The sequence below is a fragment of the Coregonus clupeaformis genome, unplaced genomic scaffold (genome assembly GCF_020615455.1).
Source record: "Coregonus clupeaformis isolate EN_2021a unplaced genomic scaffold, ASM2061545v1 scaf0050, whole genome shotgun sequence".
NCBI lineage: Eukaryota > Metazoa > Chordata > Actinopteri > Salmoniformes > Salmonidae > Coregonus > Coregonus clupeaformis.
The window spans coordinates 882,030-905,398 of NW_025533505.1; the positions used below are offsets into that span (position 1 = coordinate 882,030).

Here is a 23,369-nt window from a genome sequence, read left to right on the forward strand (position 1 = left end):
TACAGTACTGCAGCTGTAGTTTGTTTTAGTATTACAGTACTGCAGCAGTAGTTTGTTTTAGTCTTACTGTACTGCAGCAGTAGTTTGTTTTATTATTACAGTACTGCAGCAGTAGTTTGTTTTATTATTACAGTACTGCAGCAGTAGTTTGTTTTATTATTACAGTACTGCAGCAGTAGTTTGTTTTATTATTACAGTACTGCAGCAGTAGTTTGTTTTAGTCTTACAGTACTGCAGCAGTAGTTTGTTTTATTATTACAGTACTGCAGCAGTAGTTTGTTTTATTATTACAGTACTGCAGCAGTAGTTTGTTTTATTATTACAGTACTGCAGCAGTAGTTTGTTTTATTATTACAGTACTGCAGCAGTAGTTTGTTTTATTATTACAGTACTGCAGCAGTAGTTTGTTTTATTATTACAGTACTGCAGCAGTAGTTTGTTTTATTATTACAGTACTGCAGCAGTAGTTTGTTTTATTATTACAGTACTGCAGCAGTAGTTTGTTTTAGTCTTACAGTACTGCAGCAGTAGATTGTTTTAGTCTTACAGTACTGCAGCAGTAGTTTGTTTTAGTCTTACAGTACTGCAGCAGTAGTTTGTTTTAGTCTTACAGTACTGCAGCAGTAGTTTGTTTTAGTCTTACAGTACTGCAGCAGTAGTTTGTTTTATTATTACAGTACTGCAGCAGTAGTTTGTTTTATTATTACAGTACTGCAGCAGTAGTTTGTTTTAGTCTTACAGTACTGCAGCAGTAGTTTGTTTTATTATTACAGTACTGCAGCAGTAGTTTGTTTTATTATTACAGTACTGCAGCAGTAGTTTGTTTTATTATTACAGTACTGCAGCAGTAGTTTGTTTTATTATTACAGTACTGCAGCAGTAGTTTGTTTTATTATTACAGTACTGCAGCAGTAGTTTGTTTTATTATTACAGTACTGCAGCAGTAGTTTGTTTTATTATTACAGTACTGCAGCAGTAGTTTGTTTTATTATTACAGTACTGCAGCAGTAGTTTGTTTTATTATTACAGTACTGCAGCAGTAGTTTGTTTTATTATTACAGTACTGCAGCAGTAGTTTGTTTTATTATTACAGTACTGCAGCAGTAGTTTGTTTTATTATTACAGTACTGCAGCAGTAGTTTGTTTTATTATTACAGTACAGCAGCAGTAGTTTGTTTTATTATTACAGTACTGCAGCAGTAGTTTGTTTTATTATTACAGTACTGCAGCAGTAGTTTGTTTTATTATTACAGTACTGCAGCAGTAGTTTGTTTTATTATTACAGTACTGCAGCAGTAGTTTGTTTTATTATTACAGTACTGCAGCAGTAGTTTGTTTTAGTCTTACAGTACTGCAGCAGTAGTTTGTTTTAGTCTTACAGTACTGCAGCAGTAGTTTGTTTTAGTATTACAGTACTGCAGCAGTAGTTTGTTTTAGTCTTACAGTACTGCAGCAGTAGTTTGTTTTAGTCTTACAGTACTGCAGCAGTAGTTTGTTTTATTATTACAGTACTGCAGCAGTAGTTTGTTTTATTATTACAGTACTGCAGCAGTAGTTTGTTTTATTATTACAGTACTGCAGCAGTAGTTTGTTTTATTATTACAGTACTGCAGCAGTAGTTTGTTTTATTATTACAGTACTGCAGCAGTAGTTTGTTTTATTATTACAGTACTGCAGCAGTAGTTTGTTTTAGTCTTACAGTACTGCAGCAGTAGTTTGTTTTATTATCACAGTACTGCAGCAGTAGTTTGTTTTATTATTACAGTACTGCAGCAGTAGTTAGTTTTATTATTACAGTACTGCAGCAGTAGTTTGTTTTATTATCACAGTACTGCAGCAGTAGTTTGTTTTATTATTACAGTACTGCAGCAGTAGTTTGTTTTATTATTACAGTACTGCAGCAGTAGTTTGTTTTATTATTACAGTACTGCAGCAGTAGTTTGTTTTATTATTACAGTACTGCAGCAGTAGTTTGTTTTATTATTACAGTACTGCAGCAGTAGTTTGTTTTATTATTACAGTACTGCAGCAGTAGTTTGTTTTATTATTACAGTACTGCAGCAGTAGTTTGTTTTATTATTACAGTACTGCAGCAGTAGTTTGTTTTATTATTACAGTACTGCAGCAGTAGTTTGTCAGCTACAAAGAGAGAAGTCAAATTCTTCAGTAATTAATCTCAGTTATGTGGCTTATCATTCTTTCAATCCCACAGCAGAGGAATGTTTCATAACTACATGGAGATGGAGAGTAGAATCCAAGACAGGAAATAACAGAAACTGGCTGCCAAGCACCGGCTAGAGCTTACAGGTGGAGGAGCTTCATTTGATCACTCTTTTGTTGCTGAACATTTTCCTGCATTGCAGGAAATGCAGATGAGCTTCGTGATCTACATAAATTCACTGAAACCCCACACTACCACATGATTATATTAACAGTATTGCACTTTTCATCTAGCATACTTTTGTCCAGCTAATAGCCTAACCACCGATAAGCAACATTGTGGACTAAACTTTAAAATCCTGTTGCTGCAAGATAATTTTGCTGTTACAATATAGGTCAAAGTTGTTACATGGACTTGATCTGAAAATCTTTGTGCCGTTGTTTCTCCCAGGCTTTGGTATAACAGGATAATGCTGGATCTGGTGGGTTATGACTGTTGTGTTTGTTAATGGAATGAACATGTGTCTATCTCAACAGGAGAACGGTGACAGCCATGACCTTGAGACCCAAACATCACAAGACATGGAGAACAACAGTGTAAGTTCTGAATCGAGGACACAATGTACCACAGCCAAATGGAGCAGTCTAACGCTGCGTCCCAAATGGAGCCCTATTCCCCATATAGTTCACCACTGGGCTCCCGAGTGGCGCAGCGGTCTAAGGCTCTGCATCTCAGTGCTTGAGGCGTCACTACAGACCCCCTGGTTCGATTCCAGGCTGTATCACAACCGGCCGTGATTGGGAGTCCCATAGGGCGGCGCACAATTGGCCCAGCGTCGTCTGGGTTTGGCCGGTGTAGGCCGTCATTGTAAATAAGAATTTGTTCTTAACTGACTTGCCTAGTTAAATAAAGGTAAAATAAAATAAAATAAAAAACTGTTCACCTGAGCCGGCTGGCTGGTTGACTGACTGGCTGATTCGCTGGCTGACTAACTGGATGGTTGACTGACTGGCTGATTCGCTGGCTGACTGACTGGATGGTTGACTGACTGACTGGCTGGCTGGCTGACTGACAAGGTTAGAACTCTGAGCTGGGCTGTATCAGAGTTAGAGCTCTGAGCTGGGCTGTATCACGGTTAGAGCTCTGAGCTGGGCTGTATCAGAGTTAGAGCTCTGAGCTGGGCTGTATCAGAGTTAGAGCTCTGAGCTGGGCTGTATCAGAGTTAGAGCTCTGAGCTGGGCTGTATCAGAGTTAGAGCTCTGAGCTGGGCTGTATCAGAGTTAGAGCTCTGAGCTGGGCTGTATCAGAGTTAGAGCTCTGAGCTGGGCTGTATCAGAGTTAGAGCTCTGAGCTGGGCTGTATCAGAGTTAGAGCTCTGAGCTGGGCTGTATCAGGGTTAGAGCTCTGAGCTGGGCTGTATCAGAGTTAGAGCTCTGAGCTGGGCTGTATCAGAGTTAGAGCTCTGAGCTGGGCTGTATCAGAGTTAGAGCTCTGAGCTGGGCTGTATCAGGGTTAGAGCTCTGAGCTCTGAGCTGGGCTGTATCAGAGTTAGAGCTCTGAGCTCTGAGCTGGGCTGTATCAGAGTTAGAGCTCTGAGCTGGGCTGTATCAGGGTTAGAGCTCTGAGCTCTGAGCTGGGCTGTATCAGGGTTAGAGCTCTGAGCTGGGCTGTATCAGAGTTAGAGCTCTGAGCTGGGCTGTATCAGAGTTAGAGCTCTGAGCTGGGCTGTATCAGGGTTAGAGCTCTGAGCTGGGCTGTATCAGAGTTAGAGCTCTGAGCTGGGCTGTATCAGAGTTAGAGCTCTGAGCTGGGCTGTATCAGGGTTAGAGCTCTGAGCTGGGCTGTATCAGAGTTAGAGCTCTGAGCTGTATCAGGGTTAGAGCTCTGAGCTGGGCTGTATCAGAGTTAGAGCTCTGAGCTGTATCAGGGTTAGAGCTCTGAGCTGGGCTGTATCAGAGTTAGAGCTCTGAGCTGGGCTGTATCAGAGTTAGAGCTCTGAGCTGGGCTGTATCAGGGTTAGAGCTCTGAGCTGGGCTGTATCAGGGTTAGAGCTCTGAGCTGGGCTGTATCAGGGTTAGAGCTCTGAGCTGGGCTGTATCAGAGTTAGAGCTCTGAGCTGGGCTGTATCAGAGTTAGAGCTCTGAGCTGGGCTGTATCAGGGTTAGAGCTCTGAGCTGGGCTGTATCAGAGTTAGAGCTCTGAGCTGTATCAGGGTTAGAGCTCTGAGCTGGGCTGTATCAGAGTTAGAGCTCTGAGCTGTATCAGGGTTAGAGCTCTGAGCTGGGCTGTATCAGAGTTAGAGCTCTGAGCTGGGCTGTATCAGAGTTAGAGCTCTGAGCTGGGCTGTATCAGGGTTAGAGCTCTGAGCTGGGCTGTATCAGAGTTAGAGCTCTGAGCTGGGCTGTATCAGAGTTAGAGCTCTGAGCTGGGCTGTATCAGGGTTAGAGCTCTGAGCTGGGCTGTATCAGGGTTAGAGCTCTGAGCTGGGCTGTATCAGGGTTAGAGCTCTGAGCTGGGCTGTATCAGAGTTAGAGCTCTGAGCTGGGCTGTATCAGAGTTAGAGCTCTGAGCTGGGCTGTATCAGGGTTAGAGCTCTGAGCTGGGCTGTATCAGAGTTAGAGCTCTGAGCTGGGCTGTATCAGGGTTAGAGCTCTGAGCTGGGCTGTATCAGAGTTAGAGCTCTGAGCTGGGCTGTATCAGAGTTAGAGCTCTGAGCTGGGCTGTATCAGAGTTAGAGCTCTGAGCTGGGCTGTATCAGAGTTAGAGCTCTGAGCTGGGCTGTATCAGAGTTAGAGCTCTGAGCTGGGCTGTATCAGAGTTAGAGCTCTGAGCTGGGCTGTATCAGACTTAGAGCTCTGAGCTGGGCTGTATCAGAGTTAGAGCTCTGAGCTGGGCTGTATCAGGGTTAGAGCTCTGAGCTGGGCTGTATCAGGGTTAGAGCTCTGAGCTGGGCTGTATCAGGGTTAGAGCTCTGAGCTGGGCTGTATCAGAGTTAGAGCTCTGAGCTGGGCTGTATCAGGGTTAGAGCTCTGAGCTGGGCTGTATCAGGGTTAGAGCTCTGAGCTGGGCTGTATCAGAGTTAGAGCTCTGAGCTGGGCTGTATCAGGGTTAGAGCTCTGAGCTGGGCTGTATCAGAGTTAGAGCTCTGAGCTGGGCTGTATCAGGGTTAGAGCTCTGAGCTGGGCTGTATCAGAGTTAGAGCTCTGAGCTGGGCTGTATCAGGGTTAGAGCTCTGAGCTGGGCTGTATCAGGGTTAGAGCTCTGAGCTGGGCTGTATCAGGGTTAGAGCTCTGAGCTGGGCTGTATCAGAGTTAGAGCTCTGAGCTGGGCTGTATCAGAGTTAGAGCTCTGAGCTGGGCTGTATCAGAGTTAGAGTTCTGAGCTGGGCTGTATCAGGGTTAGAGCTCTGAGCTGGGCTGTATCAGGGTTAGAGCTCTGAGCTGGGCTGTATCAGGGTTAGAGCTCTGAGCTGGGCTGTATCAGAGTTAGAGCTCTGAGCTGGGCTGTATCAGAGTTAGAGCTCTGAGCTGGGCTGTATCAGAGTTAGAGCTCTGAGCTGGGCTGTATCAGAGTTAGAGCTCTGAGCTGGGCTGTATCAGGGTTAGAGCTCTGAGCTGGGCTGTATCAGAGTTAGAGCTCTGAGCTGGGCTGTATCAGAGTTAGAGCTCTGAGCTGGGCTGTATCAGGGTTAGAGCTCTGAGCTGGGCTGTATCAGAGTTAGAGCTCTGAGCTGGGCTGTATCAGAGTTAGAGCTCTGAGCTGGGCTGTATCAGGGTTAGAGCTCTGAGCTGGGCTGTATCAGAGTTAGAGCTCTGAGCTGGGCTGTATCAGAGTTAGAGCTCTGAGCTGGGCTGTATCAGGGTTAGAGCTCTGAGCTGGGCTGTATCAGAGTTAGAGCTCTGAGCTGGGCTGTATCAGGGTTAGAGCTCTGAGCTGGGCTGTATCAGAGTTAGAGCTCTGAGCTGGGCTGTATCAGAGTTAGAGCTCTGAGCTGGGCTGTATCAGAGGACCTGGGTTTATTCTATGTATTGATATTGTGGTGGTGAGGCTTAAAACCCATGAGTATTACCCATGGCATCTCAATGACATAGACAGCAAAGAAACGCCAGCAAAACTCCTGTACTCAGACAATAGATCAAACATCAAGACAATGTAATAGAAAAACCTAATTAACACTTTCTAGGGCTAAGCTTAATATGTATCTGAGAAACTTGATGTTGAGCTTTAGTTTAGTATGTACAGGTAACTGTCAAAATAAAGAAATACACTACATGACCAACAGTATGTGGACACCTGCTCGTCAAACATCTCATTCCAAAATCACATCCATTAATATGGAGTTGGTCCCCCCTTTGCTGCTATAACAGCCTCCACTCTTCTGGGAAGGCTTTCCACTAGATGTTGGAACATTGCTGCGGGGACTTGCTTCCATTCAGCCACAAGAACATTAGTGAGGTCGGGCACTGATGTTGGGCAATTATGCCTGGCTCGCAGTCGGCGTTCCAATTCATCCCAAAGGTGTTCAGTGGGGTTGAGGTCAGGGCTCTGTGCATGCCAGTCAAGTTCTTCCACACCGATCTCAACAAACCATTTCTGTATGGACCTCGCTTTGTGCACGGGGGCATTGTCATGCTGAAACAGGAAAGGGCCTTCCCCAAACTGTTGCCACAAAGTTGGAAACACAGTATCATCTAGAATGTCATTGTATGCTGTAGCATTAAGATTTCCCTTCACTGGAACCAAGGAGCCTGAACCATGAAAAACAGCCCCAGACCATTATTCCTCCTCCACCAAACTTTACAGGTGGCACTATGCATTGGGGCAGGTAGCGTTCTCCTGGAATCCGCCAGATTCCCAGTCGGAATGCCAGATGGTGAAACGTGATTCATCACTCCAGAGAACGCGTTTCCACTGCTCCAGAGTCCAATGGCGGCGAGCTTTACACCACTCCAGCCGACGCTTGGCATTGCGCATGGTGATCTTAGGCTTGTGTGCAGCTGCTCGGCCATGGAAACCCATTTCATGAAGCTCCCAACGAACAGTTCTTGTGCTGACATTGCTTCAAGAGGCAGTTTGGAACTCGGTAGTGAGTGTTGCAACCGAGGACAGACGATTTTTACGTGCTACGCACTTCAGCACTCGGCGGTCCCGTTCTGTCAGCTTGTGTGGCCTACCACTTCGCGGCTGAGCCGTTGTTGCTCCTAGACGTTTCCACTTCACAACAACAGCACTTGCAGTTGACCGGGGCAGCTCTAGCAGGGCAGAAATTTGACGAACTGACTTGTTGGAAAGGTGGCATCCTATGACGGTGCCATGTTGAAAGTCACTGAGCTCTTCAGTAAGGCCATTCTACTGCCAATGTTTGTCTATGGAGATTGCATGGCTGTGTGCTCGATTTTATACACCTGTCAGCAACGGGTGTGGCTGAAATAGCTGAATCCACTAATTTGAAGGGGTGTCCACATACTTTTGTACATATAGTGTACCAACATAAAGTGTCTGAATAGGGCGTTGGGCCACGAGCCAGAACAGCTTCAATTCGCCTTGTCATACACTCTTAGAAAAAAGTTGCTATGTAGAACCTGCAAGGGTTCTTCGGCTGTCCCCATAGGAGAACTCTTTGAAGAACCCTTTTTGGTTCCATGTTGAACCCTTTCTACAGAGTGTTCTACATGGAACCCAAAAGGGTTCTCCTATGGGGACAGCCGAAAAACCTTTTTGGAACCGTTTTTACTACGAGTGTCTGGAACTCTATTGGAGGGATGAGACTCCATTCTTCCATGATAAATTCCATCATTTGGTGTTTTGTTCATGGTGGTGGAAAACGCTGTCTCAGGCGCCGCTCCAGAATCTCCCAGAAGTGTTCAATTGGGTTGAGATCTGGTGACTGAGACACGCCCTTTAATCCCCCTATGGTCCTTTGAGACCCCTCTTTCTAAGTCACTGAGATCTCTTCTTCTAGCCATGGTAACCAAAATAACAACTGGACGTGTTCTACATGACCCTAAGCATTATGGGATGTGTTAATTGCTTAATGAACTCAGGAACCACACCTGTGGTTACTGCTTTCAATATACTTTGTATCCCTCATTTACTCAAGTGTTTCCTTTACTTTGGCAGCTACCTGTATTTATGGAAGTCTACTGAGTTGTGGTTTATTCTGGAGAATCCAGGACTTGGATAATGAATCTAGAAATATAAAAGTGACCCTTCATCTATGTACTCCAGCAGTTTGAGATGGGGAGTCCTACTGAGATGCTGAGTGTATCAGAAAGCACCAGAGAGACCCAGAGGACCTTCCTCCTCTCTATCAACCTGAAGGAGGGACGCAACCTGGTCATCAGAGACCGCTGTGGTAAGACTGTTGTTACACTTAATAACACATAAAACCTGGTCATCAGATACCTCTGTGGTAAGACTGTTGTTACACTTCATAACACATAAAACCTGGTCATCAGAGACCGCTGCGGTAAGACTGTTGTTACACTTCATAACACATAAAACCTGGTCATCAGATACCTCTGTGGTAAGACTGTTGTTACACTTCATAACACATAAAACCTGGTCATCAGATACCTCTGTGGTAAGACTGTTGTTACACTTCATAACACATAAAACCTGGTCATCAGATACCTCTGTGGTAAGACTGTTGTTACACTTCATAACACATAAAACCTGGTCATCAGAGACCGCTGTGGTAAGACTGTTGTTACACTTCATAACACATAAAACCTGGTCATCAGAGACCGCTGTGGTAAGACTGTTGTTACACCTTATAATGAGACAGTCCATGCAGTGCAGTTAAATGAAAAGATCCTCCCACAGTCCCAGCTAGTGAGCAATACTGTGTGTCTGTCTGTGTGGGGGGATCTTTACTAGTGAGCAATACTGTGTGTCTGTCTGTGTGGGAGCATCTTTACTAGTGAGCAATACTGTGTGTCTGTCTGTGTGGGGGGATCTTTACTAGTGAGCAATACTGTGTGTCTGTCTGTGGGGGAGGACCTTTACTAGTGAGCAATACTGTGTGTCTGTCTGTGTGGGAGGATCTTTACTAGTGAGCAATACTGTGTGTCTGTCTGTGGGGGAGGATCTTTACTAGTGAGCAATACTGTGTGTCTGTCTGTGGGGGAGGACCTTTACTAGTGAGCAATACTGTGTGTCTGTCTGTGTGGGAGCATCTTTAATAGTGAGCAATACTGTGTGTCTGTCTGTGTGGGGGAGGACCTTTACTTGTAAAGCACTGATGGGAAACCAGGTCTCATTGACCTGTGGCATTTTCATTGCCTACATGAAGCCTATTGACAGACAGGTAACAGGGTGTATGAAGTCTATTGACAGACAGGTAACAGGGTGTATGAAGTCTATTGACAGACAGGTAACAGGGGGTGTATGAAGTCTATTGACAGACAGGTAACAAGGTGTATGAAGTCTATTGACAGACAGGTAACAGGGTGTATGAAGTCTATTGACAGACAGGTAACAGGGTGTATGAAGTCTGTTGACAGACAGGTAACAGGGTGTATGAAGTCTATTGACAGACAGGTAACAGGGTGTATGAAGTCTATTGACAGACAGGTAACAGGGTGTATGAAGTCTATTGACAGACAGGTAACAGGGTGTATGAAGTCTATTGACAGACAGGTAACAGGGTGTATGAAGTCTATTGACAGACAGGTAACAGGGTGTATGAAGTCTATTGACAGACAGGTAACAGGGTGTATGAGGTCTATTGACAGACAGGTAACAGGGTGTATGAAGTCTATTGACAGACAGGTAACAGGGTGTATGAAGTCTATTGACAGACAGGTAACAGGGTGTATGAAGTCTATTGACAGACAGGTAACAGGGGGGTGTATGAAGTCTATTGACAGACAGGTAACAGGGTGTATGAAGTCTATTGACAGACAGGTAACAGGGTGTATGAAGTCTATTGACAGACAGGTAACAGGGGGTGTATGAAGTCTATTGACAGACAGGTAACAGGGTGTATGAAGTCTATTGACAGACAGGTAACAGGGTGTATGAAGTCTATTGACAGACAGGTAACAGGGTGTATGAAGTCTATTGACAGACAGGTAACAGGGTGTATGAAGTCTATGGACAGACCGGTAACAGGGTGTATGAAGTCTATTGACAGACAGGTAACAGGGTGTATGAAGTCTATTGACAGACAGGTAACAGGGGGTGTATGAAGTCTATTGACAGACAGGTAACAGGGTGTATGAAGTCTGTTGACAGACAGGTAACAGGGTGTATGAAGTCTATTGACAGAGAGAGATCATGAGTTTGGAGTGTTTTTAGAATGTGAGAAAGACGGGTGAGGAATTTCTTGCAGGATTTTGAACAGGTGAGCTGAGATTTCCCACTGATTGTTCAGCATTTGCCATGTTTGGGTTGTGTTCGGATGTTCAAGGCACACATCACGCTTGGAATGACTGACTTACTAACCAAAAGACGTAAGCCGTTGTTAAACCCATCTGTCATACACCTGTGTATTATCTGGACTAAGAACAACAGCAATTAGTTTTGGGCATCATGTTTGTTCCCTCATTTTTGTTTTGATTAATATCTTTTAAATGATTATCATGATAATTGAGTGTTACTGTTTAAAAAAAAATTTTTTTGCGGTGTTTGTGTGAAAGAGTGTGTGTAAAATGGCTTTCATGCTGTCTGACACGTGGCGCTTTTCTTGTTTGTTTTATGATTTTTATATTGCTAAGTAAGTGTTCTGTAGTAGCAGATGAAATGCAACCACCGTGCATTTTATAAAACCTGTCGAGGATATTTACTATTTGAAAGAGATTTTTGTGAAAAGTAAACATGGATTGGAATGTTTGGAAGTTGCAATTTCTAAGAGACATTATGTTTCTATTTATATATGGTTTCTGGTTCATGTAGTGGTGCAATGTCATGCCAAACTGTTTCTATTGTGATTGGCTTCTAAATTGTACTGCTATTGTTAAATGCACAGAGTATAGGGGTATCTGTGCGTTTAGCGATAGCTGTATGGTTTGGAAGTTAATCATAATTGAAACAGTACTTCCGAATCCAGGCTCTGTCGTAGCCGGCCACGACCGGGAGACCCATGGGGCGACGCACAATTGGCCCAGCGTCGTCCAGGGTAGGGGAGGGAATGGCCGGCAGGGATGTAGCTCAGTTGATAGAGCATGGCGTTTGCAACGGCAGGGTTGTGGGTTCGATTCCCACGGGGGCCAGTATGAAAAAATAAAATAATAATGAATGCACTCACTAACTGTAAGTCGCTCTGGATAAGAGCGTCTGCTAAATGACTAAAATGTAAATGTAATGTAAATGTAACAGGGTGTATGAAGTCTATTGACAGACAGGTAACAGGGTGTATGAAGTCTATTGACAGACAGGTAACAGGGTGTATGAAGTCTATTGACAGACAGGTAACAGGGTGTATGAAGTCTATTGACAGACAGGTAACAGGGTGTATGAAGTCTATTGACAGACAGGTAACAGGGTGTATGAAGTCTATTGACAGACAGGTAACAGGGTGTGTATGAAGTCTATTGACAGACAGGTAACAGGGTGTATGAAGTCTATTGACATACAGGTAACAGGGTGTATGAAGTCTATTGACAGACAGGTAACAGGGTGTATGAAGTCTATTGACAGACAGGTAACAGGGGGTGTATGAAGTCTATTGACAGACAGGTAACAGGGTGTATGAAGTCTATTGACAGACAGGTAACAGGGTGTATGAAGTCTATTGACAGACAGGTAACAGGGGGTGTATGAAGTCTATTGACAGACAGGTAACAGGGTGTATGAAGTCTATTGACAGACAGGTAACAGGGTGTATGAAGTCTATTGACAGACAGGTAACAGGGTGTATGAAGTCTATTGACAGACAGGTAACAGGGGTGTATGAAGTCTATTGACAGACAGGTAACAGGGTGTATGAAGTCTATTGACATACAGGTAACAGGGTGTATGAAGTCTATTGACAGACAGGTAACAGGGGTGTATGAAGTCTATTGACAGACAGGTAACAGGGGGTGTATGAAGTCTATTGACAGACAGGTAACAGGGTGTATGAAGTCTATTGACAGACAGGTAACAGGGTGTATGAAGTCTATTGACAGACAGGTAACAGGGGGTGTATGAAGTTTATTGACAGACAGGTAACAGGGGTGTATGAAGTCTATTGACAGACAGGTAACAGGGTGTATGAAGTCTATTGACAGACAGGTAACAGGGTGTATGAAGTCTATTGACAGACAGGTAACAGGGGGGTGTATGAAGTCTATTGACAGACAGGTAACAGGGGTGTATGAAGTCTATTGACAGACAGGTAACAGGGGGGTGTATGAAGTCTATTGACAGACAGGTAACAGGGTGTATGAAGTCTATTGACAGACAGGTAACAGGGTGTATGAAGTCTATTGACAGACAGGTAACAGGGTGTATGAAGTCTATTGACAGACAGGTAACAGGGTGTATGAAGTCTATTGACAGACAGGTAACAGGGTGTATGAAGTCTATTGACAGACAGGTAACAGGGGGTGTATGAAGTCTATTGACAGACAGGTAACAGGGTGTATGAAGTCTATTGACAGACAGGTAACAGGGTGTATGAAGCCTATTGACAGACAGGTAACAGGGTGTATGAAGTCTATTGACAGACAGGTAACAGGGGGTGTATGAAGTCTGTTGACAGACAGGTAACAGGGTGTATGAAGTCTATTGACAGAGAGAGATCATGAGTTTGGAGTGTTTTTAGAATGTGAGAAAGACGGGTGAGGAATTTCTTGCAGGATTTTGAACAGGTGAGCTGAGATTTCCCACTGATTGTTCAGCATTTTCCATGTTTGGGTTGTGTTCGGATGTTCAAGGCACACATCACGCTTGGAATGACTGACTTACTAACCAAAAGACGTAAGCCGTTGTTAAACCCATCTGTCATACACCTGTGTCTTATCTGGACTAAGAACAACAGCAATTAGTTTTGGGCATCATGTTTGTTCCCTCATTTTTGTTTTGATTAATATCTTTTAAATGATTATCATGATAATTGAGTGTTACTGTTTAAAAAAAAAAATTTTTGCGGTGTTTGTGTGAAAGAGTGTGTGTAAAATGGCTTTCATGCTGTCTGACACATGGCGCTTTTCTTGTTTGTTTTATGATTTTTATATTGCTAAGTAAGTGTTCTGTAGTAGCAGATGAAATGCAACCACCGTGCATTTTATAAAACCTGTCGAGGATATTTACTATTTGAAAGAGATTTTTGTGAAAAGTAAACATGGATTGGAATGTTTGGGAGTTGCAATTTCTAAGAGACATTATGTTTCTATTTATATATGGTTTCTGGTTCATGTAGTGGTGCATTGTCATGCCAAACTGTTTCTATTGTGATTGGCTTCTAAATTGTACTGCTATTGTTAAATTTTTATTTTATTTTTTATTTCACCTTTATTTAACCAGGTAAACCAGTTGAGAACAAGTTCTCATTTACAACTGCGACCTGGCCAAGATAAAGCATAGCAGTGCGATAAAAACAACAACACAGAGTTACATATGGGGTAAAACAAAACAAAAATCAAAAAAATACAACAGAAATACAATTAATATACAGTGTGCAAATTTAGCAAGTTATGGAGGTAAGGCAATAAAATAGGCTATAGTGCAAAATAATTACAATTTAGTATTAACACTGGAATGATGTGCAAGAGATGATGTGCAAATAGAGATACTGGGGTACAGATGAGCAAAATAAATAACAATATAGGGATGAGGTAGTTGGGCGGGCTAATTTCAGATGGGCTGTGTACAGGTGCAGTGATCGGTAAGGTGCTCTGACAACTGATGCCTAAAGTTAGTGAGGGAGATAAGCGTCTCCAGCTTCAGAGATTTTTGCAGTTTGTTCCAGTCATTGGCAGCAGAGAACTGGAAGGAATTGCGGCCAAAGGAGGTGTTGGCTTTGGGGATGACCAGTGAGATATACCCGCTGGAGCGCAGACTACGGGTGGGTGTTGCTATGGTGACCAATGAGCTAAGATAAGGCGGGGATTTGCCTAGCAGTGATTTATAGATGGCCTGGAGCCAGTGGGTTTGGCGACGAATATGTAGTGAGGACCAGCCAACAAGAGCGTACAGGTCACAGTGGTGGGTATTATATGGGGCTTTGGAGACAAAACGGATGGCACTGTGATAGACAACATCCAATTTGCTGAGTAGAGTGTTGGAGGCTATTTTGTAAATGACATCGCGAAGTCAAGGATCGGTAGGATAGTCAGTTTTACAAGGGCATGTTTGGCAGCATGAGTGAAGGAGGCTTTGTTGCGAAATAGGAAACCGATTCTAGATTTAACTTTGGATTGGAGATTCTTAATGTGAGTCTGGAAGGAGAGTTTACAGTCTAACCAGACACCTAGATATTTGTAGTTGTCCACGTACTCTAGGTCAGACCCGTCTAGAGTAGTGATTCTAGTCGGGTGGGCGGGTGCAAGCAGCGTTCGGTTGAAGAGCATGCATTTTGTTTTACTAGTGTTTAAGAGCAGTTGGAGGCTACTGAAGGAGTGTTGTATGGAATTGAAGCTCGTTTGGAGGTTTGTTAACACAGTGTCCAATGAAGGGCCAGATGTATACAAAATGGTGTCGTCTGCGTAGAGGTGGATCTGAGAGTCACCAGCAGCAAGAGCGACGTCATTGATATACACAGAGAAAAGAGTTGGCCCAAGAATTGAACCCTGTGGCACCCCCATAGAGACTGCCATAGGTCCAGACAACAGGCCCTCCGATTTGACACATTGAACTCTATCTGAGAAGTAGTTGGTGAACCAGGCGAGGCAGTCATTAGAGAAACCAAGGCTATTTAGTCTGCCAATAAGAATGCGGTGGTTGACAGAGTCGAAAGCCTTGGCCAGGTCAATGAAAACGGCTGCACAGTACTGTCTATTATCGATCGCGGTTATAATATCATTTAGGACCTTGAGCGTGGCTGAAGTGCACCCATGACCAGCTCGGAAACCGGATTGCATAGCAGAGAAGGTACGGTGGGATTCGAAATGGTTGGTGATCTGTTTGTTGACTTGGCTTTCAAAAACTTTTGAAAGGCAGGGCAGGATGGATATGGGTCTGTAACAGTTTGGATCTAGAGTGTCACCCCCTTTGAAAATGCACAGAGTATAGGGGTATCTGTGCGTTTAGCGATAGCTGTATGGTTTGGAAGTTAATCATAATTGAAACAGTACTCCCGAATCCAGGCTCTGTCGTAGCCGGCCACGACCGGGAGACCCATGGGGCGACGCACAATTGGCCCAGCGTCGTCCAGGGTAGGGGAGGGAATGGCCGGCAGGGATGTAGCTCAGTTGATAGAGCATGGCGTTTGCAACGGCAGGGTTGTGGGTTCGATTCCCACGGGGGCCAGTATGAAAAAATAAAATAATAATGAATGCACTCACTAACTGTAAGTCGCTCTGGATAAGAGCGTCTGCTAAATGACTAAAATGTAAATGTAATGTAAATGTAACAGGGTGTATGAAGTCTATTGACAGACAGGTAACAGGGTGTATGAAGTCTATTGACAGACAGGTAACAGGGTGTATGAAGTCTATTGACAGACAGGTAACAGGGTGTATGAAGTCTATTGACAGACAGGTAACAGGGTGTATGAAGTCTATTGACAGACCGGTAACAGGGTGTATGAAGTCTATGGACAGACAGGTAACAGGGTGTATGAAGTCTATTGACAGACAGGTAACAGGGTGTATGAAGTCTATTGACAGACAGGTAACAGGGTGTATGAAGTCTATGGACAGACAGGTAACAGGGTGTATGAAGTCTATTGACAGACAGGTAACAGGGTGTATGAAGTCTATTGACAGACAGGTAACAGGGTGTATGAAGTCTGTTGACAGACAGGTAACAGGGTGTATGAAGTCTATTGACAGACAGGTAACAGGGTGTATGAAGTCTATTGACAGACAGGTAACAGGGTGTATGAAGTCTATTGACAGACAGGTAACAGGGTGTATGAAGTCTATTGACAGACAGGTAACAGGGTGTATGAAGTCTATTGACAGACAGGTAACAGGGTGTATGAAGTCTATTGACAGACAGGTAACAGGGTGTATGAAGTCTATTGACAGACAGGTAACAGGGTGTATGAAGTCTATTGACAGACAGGTAACAGGGGGTGTATGAAGTCTATTGACAGACAGGTAACAGGGTGTATGAAGTCTATTGACAGACAGGTAACAGGGTGTATGAAGTCTATTGACAGACAGGTAACAGGGTGTATGAAGTCTATTGACAGACAGGTAACAGGGTGTATGAAGTCTATTGACAGACAGGTAACAGGGTGTATGAAGTCTATTGACAGACAGGTAACAGGGTGTATGAAGTCTATTGACAGACAGGTAACAGGGTGTATGAAGTCTATTGACAGACAGGTAACATGGTGTATGAAGTCTATTGACAGACAGGTAACAGGGTGTATGAAGTCTATTGACAGACAGGTAACAGGGTGTATGAAGTCTATGGACAGACAGGTAACAGGGTGTATGAAGTCTATTGACAGACAGGTAACAGGGTGTATGAAGTCTATTGACAGACAGGTAACAGGGTGTATGAAGTCTATTGACAGACAGGTAACAGGGTGTATGAAGTCTATTGACAGACAGGTAACAGGGTGTATGAAGTCTATGGACAGACAGGTAACAGGGTGTATGAAGTCTATTGACAGACAGGTAACAGGGTGTATGAAGTCTATTGACAGACAGGTAACAGGGTGTATGAAGTCTATGGACAGACAGGTAACAGGGTGTATGAAGTCTATTGACAGACAGGTAACAGGGGGTGTATGAAGTCTTTATGTCAGCAGATGCGAGCCTCAACTGGAAGCCAGTGGAGTGTGCGGAGGAGTGTGGTGACATGAGAGAACTTGGGAAGGTTGAACACCAAACGGGCTGCAGCGTTCTGGATAAGTTGTAGATGTTACTACTTAGCTTTTTCAGCTGGTGGAGGTCCTGTAGAACCATGTCCAGATAAAGCGTCCGGGGTGAAAAAGTAGAGTGAGAACAAACTAAGACGTTGGTAAATGTGTTAAATGCAGATTCTTATTAAACGGTTATTTAAAGTAAAAACCGAAAAGTTTGGCAGGTAGCAAAAAGCAGTACGGAGAAGTCCAGAAGTTGTGGACGGAGCTAGAAACAGTGTTCCCACAGGGAAAGGGTCTGAATCGATATGACGCGTGGAAGAGCAATGCATTGAACACTGAACAGAAATAATATAAATATCTAGAGTACTAAAGGCATGGGCTACTGTTCACAGACCTACAGTTAGTGAGTCATTTAGCAGACGCTCTTATCCAGAGACACTTACAGTTAGTGAGTCATTTAGCAGACGCTCTTATCCAGAGACACTTACAGTTAGTGAGTCATTTAGCAGACGCTCTTATCCAGAGCCACTTACAGTTAGTGAGTCATTTAGCAGACGCTCTTATCCAGAGCCACTTCCAGTTAGTGAGTCATTTAGCAGACGCTCTTATCCAGAGCCACTTACAGTTAGTGGGTCATTTAGCAGACACTCTTATCCAGAGCCACTTACAGTTAGTGAGTCATTTAGCAGACACTCTTATCCAGAGACACTTACAGTTAGTGAGTCATTTAGCAGACGCTCTTATCCAGAGACACTTACAGTTAGTGAGTCATTTAGCAGACGCTCTTATCCAGAGCCACTTACAGTTAGTGAGTCATTTAGCAGACGCTCTTATCCAGAGCCACTTACAGTTAGTGAGTCATTTAGCAGACGCTCTTATCCAGAGCCACTTACAGTTAGTGAGTCATTTAGCAGACGCTCTTATCCAGAGCCACTTACAGTTAGTGAGTCATTTAGCAGCCGCTCTTATCCAGAGACACTTACAGTTAGTGAGTCATTTAGCAGCCGCTCTTATCCAGAGACACTTACAGTTAGTGAGTCATTTAGCAGACGCTCTTATCCAGAGACACTTACAGTTAGTGAGTCATTTAGCAGACGCTCTTATCCAGAGCCACTTACAGTTAGTGAGTCATTTAGCAGACGCTCTTATCCAGAGCCACTTACAGTTAGTGAGTCATTTAGCAGACGCTCTTATCCAGAGCCACTTACAGTTAGTGAGTCATTTAGCAGATGCTCTTATCCAGAGACACTTACAGTTAGTGAGTCATTTAGCAGACGCTCTTATCCAGAGACACTTACAGTTAGTGAGTCATTTAGCAGACACTCTTATCCAGAGCCACTTACAGTTAGTGAGTCATTTAGCAGACGCTCTTATCCAGAGCCACTTACAGTTAGTGAGTCATTTAGCAGACGCTCTTATCCAGAGACACTTACAGTTAGTGAGTCATTTAGCAGACGCTCTTATCCAGAGACACTTACAGTTAGTGAGTCATTTAGCAGACGCTCTTATCCAGAGACACTTACAGTTAGTGAGTCATTTAGCAGACGCTCTTATCCAGAGACACTTACAGTTAGTGAGTCATTTAGCAGACGCTCTTATCCAGAGCCACTTACAGTTAGTGAGTCATTTAGCAGACACTCTTATCCAGAGCCACTTACAGTTAGTGAGTCATTTAGCAGACGCTCTTATCCAGAGCCACTTACAGTTAGTGAGTCATTTAGCAGACGCTCTTATCCAGAGACACTTACAGTTAGTGAGTCATTTAGCAGACGCTCTTATCCAGAGCCACTTACAGTTAGTGAGTCATTTAGCAGACGCTCTTATCCAGAGACACTTACAGTTAGTGAGTCATTTAGCAGACACTCTTATCCAGAGCCACTTACAGTTAGTGAGTCATTTAGCAGACACTCTTATCCAGAGCCACTTACAGTTAGTGAGTCATTTAGCAGACACTCTTATCCAGAGCCACTTACAGTTAGTGAGTCATTTAGCAGACGCTCTTATCCAGAGACACTTACAGTTAGTGAGTCATTTAGCAGACGCTCTTATCCAGAGACACTTACAGTTAGTGAGTCATTTAGCAGACGCTCTTATCCAGAGCCACTTACAGTTAGTGAGTGCATACATTTTCATACTTTAACCAGGTAAGCCAGTTGATAACAAGTTCTCATTTACAACTGCGACCTGGCCAAGATAAAGCAAAGCAGTGCGATAAAAACAACAACACAGAGTTTCATATGGGGTAAAACAAAACATAAAGTCAAAAATACAACAGAAAATATATATACAGTGTGTGCAAATGTAGTAAGTTATGGAGGTAAGGCAATAAATAGGCCATAGTGCAAAATAATTACAATTATAATTTAGTATTAACACTGGAGTGATAGATGTGCAAAAGATGATGTGCAAATAGAGATACTGGGGTGCAAATTAGCAAAATAAATAACAATGTAAATATCAATATGGGGATTAGGTAGTTGGATGGGCTAATTACAGATGGGCTGTGTACAGGTGCAGTGATCGGTAAGCTGCTCTGACAACTGATGCTTAAAGTTAGTGAGGGAGATAAGAGTCTCCAGCTTCAGAGATTTTTGCAGTTCGTTCCAGTCATTTGCAGCAGAGAACTGGAAGGAATGGGGGCCAAAGGAGGTGTTGGCTTTGGGGATGACCAGTGAGATATACCTGCTGGAGCGCAGACTACGGGTGGGTGTTGCTATGGTGACCAATGAGCTAAGATAAGGCGGGGGATTTGCCTAGAAGTGATTTATAGATGACCTGGAGCCAGTGGGTTTGGCAATGATTATGTAGTGAGGGCCAGCCAACGAGAGCGTACAGGTCACAGTGGTGGGTAGTATATGGGGCTTTGGTGACAAAACGGATGGCACTGTGATAGACTACATCCAATTTGCTGAGTAGAGTGTTGGAGGCTATTTTGTAAATGACATCGCCGAAGTCAAGGATCGGTAGGATAGTCAGTTTTACGAGGGCATGTTTAGCAGCATGAGTGAAGGAGGCTTTGTTGCAAAATATGAAGCCGATTCTAGATTTAACTTTGGATTGGAGATGCTTAATGTGACTGGAACGAATTGCAAAAATCTCTGAAGCTGGAGACTCTTATCTCCCTCAATAACTTTAAGCATCAGTTGTCAGAGCACCTTACCGATCACTGCACCTGTACACAGCCCATCTGAAATTAGCCGACCCAACTACCTCATCCCTATATTGCTATTTAATTAGCTCTTTTGCACCCCAGTATCTCTATTTGCACATAATCTCTTGCACATCTAGCATTCCAGTGTTAATACTATTGTAATTATTCTGCACTATAGCCTATTTATTGCCTTACCTCCATAACTTGCTACATTTGCACACACTGTATATATATTTTCTGTTGTATTTCTGACTTTATGTTTTTTTTTTACCCCATATGTAACTCTGTGTTGTTTTTGTTGCACTACTTTGCTTTGTCTTGGCCAGGTCGCAGTTGTAAATGAGAACCTGTTCTCAACTGGCTTACCTGGTTAAATAAAGGTGAAATAAAAATAAATAAAAAATAAAAAAATGTGAGTCTGGAAGGAGAGTTTACAGTCTAACCAGACACCTAGATATTTGTAGTTGTCCACATATTCTAAGTCAGACCCGCCGAGAGCAGTGATTCTAGTCGGGCGGGCGGGTGCAAGCAGCGTTCGATTGAAGAGCATGCATTTAGTTTTACTAGTGTTTAAGAGCAGTTGGAGGTTACTGAAGGAGTGTTGTATGGCATTGAAGCTCGTTTGGAGGTTTGTTAACACAGTGTCCAATGAAGTGCCAGATGTATACAAAATGGTGTCGTCTGCGTAGAGGTGGATCTGAGAGTCACCAGCAGCAAGAGCGACATCATTGATATACACAGAGAAAAGAGTCGGGCCAAGAATTGAACCCTGTGGCACCCCCATAGAGACTGCCAGAGGTCCAGACAACAGGCCCTCCGATTTGACACATTGAACTCTATCAGAAGTAGTTGGTGAACCAGGCGAGGCAGTCATTTGAGAAACCAAGGCTATTTAGTCTGCCAATAAGAATGCGGTGATTGACAGAGTCAAAAGCCTTGGCCAGGTCAATGAAGACGGCTGCACAGTACTGCCTTTTATCGATCGCGGTTATAATATCGTTTAGGACCTTGAGCGTGGCTGAGGTGCACCCATGACCAGCTCGGAAACCAGATTGCATAGCGGAGAAGGTACGGTGGGATTCTAAATGTTCGGTGATCTGTTTGTTAGCTTGGCTTTCAAATACTTTCGAAAGGCAGGGCAGGATGGATATAGGTCCGTAACAGTTTGGTCTCCGCGTGTGGGGGGGTGGGACAAAGGATCTATCTGAGACAGGTTGAGCAGGACTGGGGGCTCTACATTGAAAAAGTACAGTTAGAACTAACTGAAACAGCAATAGGCAAGGCATATTGACATGGGAGAGAGGCATAAAGCAGTCACAGGTGTTATTCGAGAGAGCTAAGACAACAACTGGTAATGGCGATAAAGTTTGGGCTGAGGCTAAACAGATAAACAGGATGTGGTACCGTATAAAGGAACAGTCCAGCAGGCATCAGCTGTGTAGCTGAGTGATCATAAGGTCCAGTGAACAGCAATAGGTGAGTCCGGGAGCAGTTCAGTGGCTGCTACGCTACAGGCGAGCAGGAGGCACGGCTGTTGATTGCGTGTGCTAGCGGGCCGGGGCTAGCAGATGGATCTTCATGGTCGTCGCAACGGGAAGCCTGTTGAAACCACATCTCGAGGCTAGCTCAGGCTAACTGGGGTTAGCTTCAGGACAGTGGTGATTATACAACAGCCATTCGGTTGCAGCTAGCTAGTTGCGATGATCCGGTGTTAAGGTCCAGTGATTCAGTAATTCCGGCAGAAAATCCGATATGCTCTGGCTCGATAGCATGATGTGCAGACTGTGCAGACTGGCCGATAATTGTCCAGGCCTAGAGCTGGCTGGTAGGTAGTGCAGGCCACAGCCACGGACAATGGTGAAGACCGCTAATGGTGGCTAATAGCAAGTAGCTAGTTAGCTGGCTAGCTGGCTAGTTTCATCCAGAGGTTCTGGATAAAAATGTATGAAGAAATAATAGAATTCGTTCCACATTGGGTGAGGCGGGTTGCAGGAAAGTATATTTAGTTAAAGGATGGAAAGTGAGATTGAGAAATATATACGAAAAAGACACACAAAAAAAAAAAACTGGCTATTTACACGACAGACAGGACACTACAGAAAACACGACCGCACTGCTATGCCACATTGGCTCCTGTTCATGTCTGGATTAGTAAAGACATTGGATCCTGTTCATGTCTGGAATAGTAAAGACATTGGCTCCTTTTCATGTCTAGATTAGTAAAGACATTGGCTCCTGTTCATGTCTAGATTAGTAAAGACATTGGCTCCTGTTCATGTCTGGAATAGTAAAGACATTGGCTCCTTTTCATGTCTAGATTAGTAAAGACATTGGCTCCTGTTCATGTCTAGATTAGTAAAGACATTGGCTCCTGTTCATGTCTGGATTAGTAAAGACATTGGCTCCTGTTCATGTCTAGATTAGTAAAGACATTGTCTCCTGTTCATGTCTGGATTAGTAAAGACATTGGCTCCTGTTCATGTCTAGATTAGTAAAGACATTGGCTCCTGTTCATGTCTGGATTAGTAAAGACATTGGCTCCTGTTCATGTCTAGATTAGTAAAGACATTGGCTCCTGTTCATGTCTAGATTAGTAAAGACATTGGCTCCTGTTCATGTCTAGATTAGTAAAGACATTGGCTCCTGTTCATGTCTGGATTAGTAAAGACATTGGCTCCTGTTCATGTCTAGATTAGTAAAGACATTGGCTCCTGTTCATGTCTGGATTAGTAAAGACATTGGCTCCTATTCATGTCTAGATTAGTAAAGACATTGGCTCCTGTTCATGTCTAGATTAGTAAAGACATTGGCTCCTGTTCATGTCTAGATTAGTAAAGACATTGGCTCCTGTTCATGTCTGGATTAGTAAAGACATTGGCTCCTGTTCATGTCTAGATTAGTAAAGACATTGGCTCCTGTTCATGTCTGGATTAGTAAAATACATTGGCTCCTATTCATGTCTAGATTAGTAAAGACATTGGCTCCTGTTCATGTCTGGATTAGTAAAGACATTGGCTCCTGTTCATGTCTAGATTAGTAAAGACATTGGCTCCTGTTCATGTCTGGATTAGTAAAGACATTGGCTCCTGTTCATGTCTGGATTAGTAAAGACATTGGCTCCTGTTCATGTCTAGATTAGTAAAGACATT

At 43.6% G+C, this 23,369-nt stretch overlaps 1 protein-coding gene across 2 annotated transcripts in view; it reads left to right on the top strand.

Moving 5' to 3' along the window:
• mctp2b (multiple C2 domains, transmembrane 2b) overlaps positions 1 to 23,369 on the top strand; it is a 161,112-nt gene that overhangs the window by 40,966 nt on the left and 96,777 nt on the right. Inside the window, exons 3-4 of one of the 2 annotated variants that reach the window (XM_041869467.2) lie at positions 2,698 to 2,757; positions 8,390 to 8,516. In XM_041869467.2, coding sequence (XP_041725401.1) covers positions 2,698 to 2,757; positions 8,390 to 8,516 — 187 coding nt within the window. The remainder of the gene's footprint in view (positions 1 to 2,697; positions 2,758 to 8,389; positions 8,517 to 23,369) is intronic. The other variant, XM_041869468.2, reaches the window with a different exon arrangement.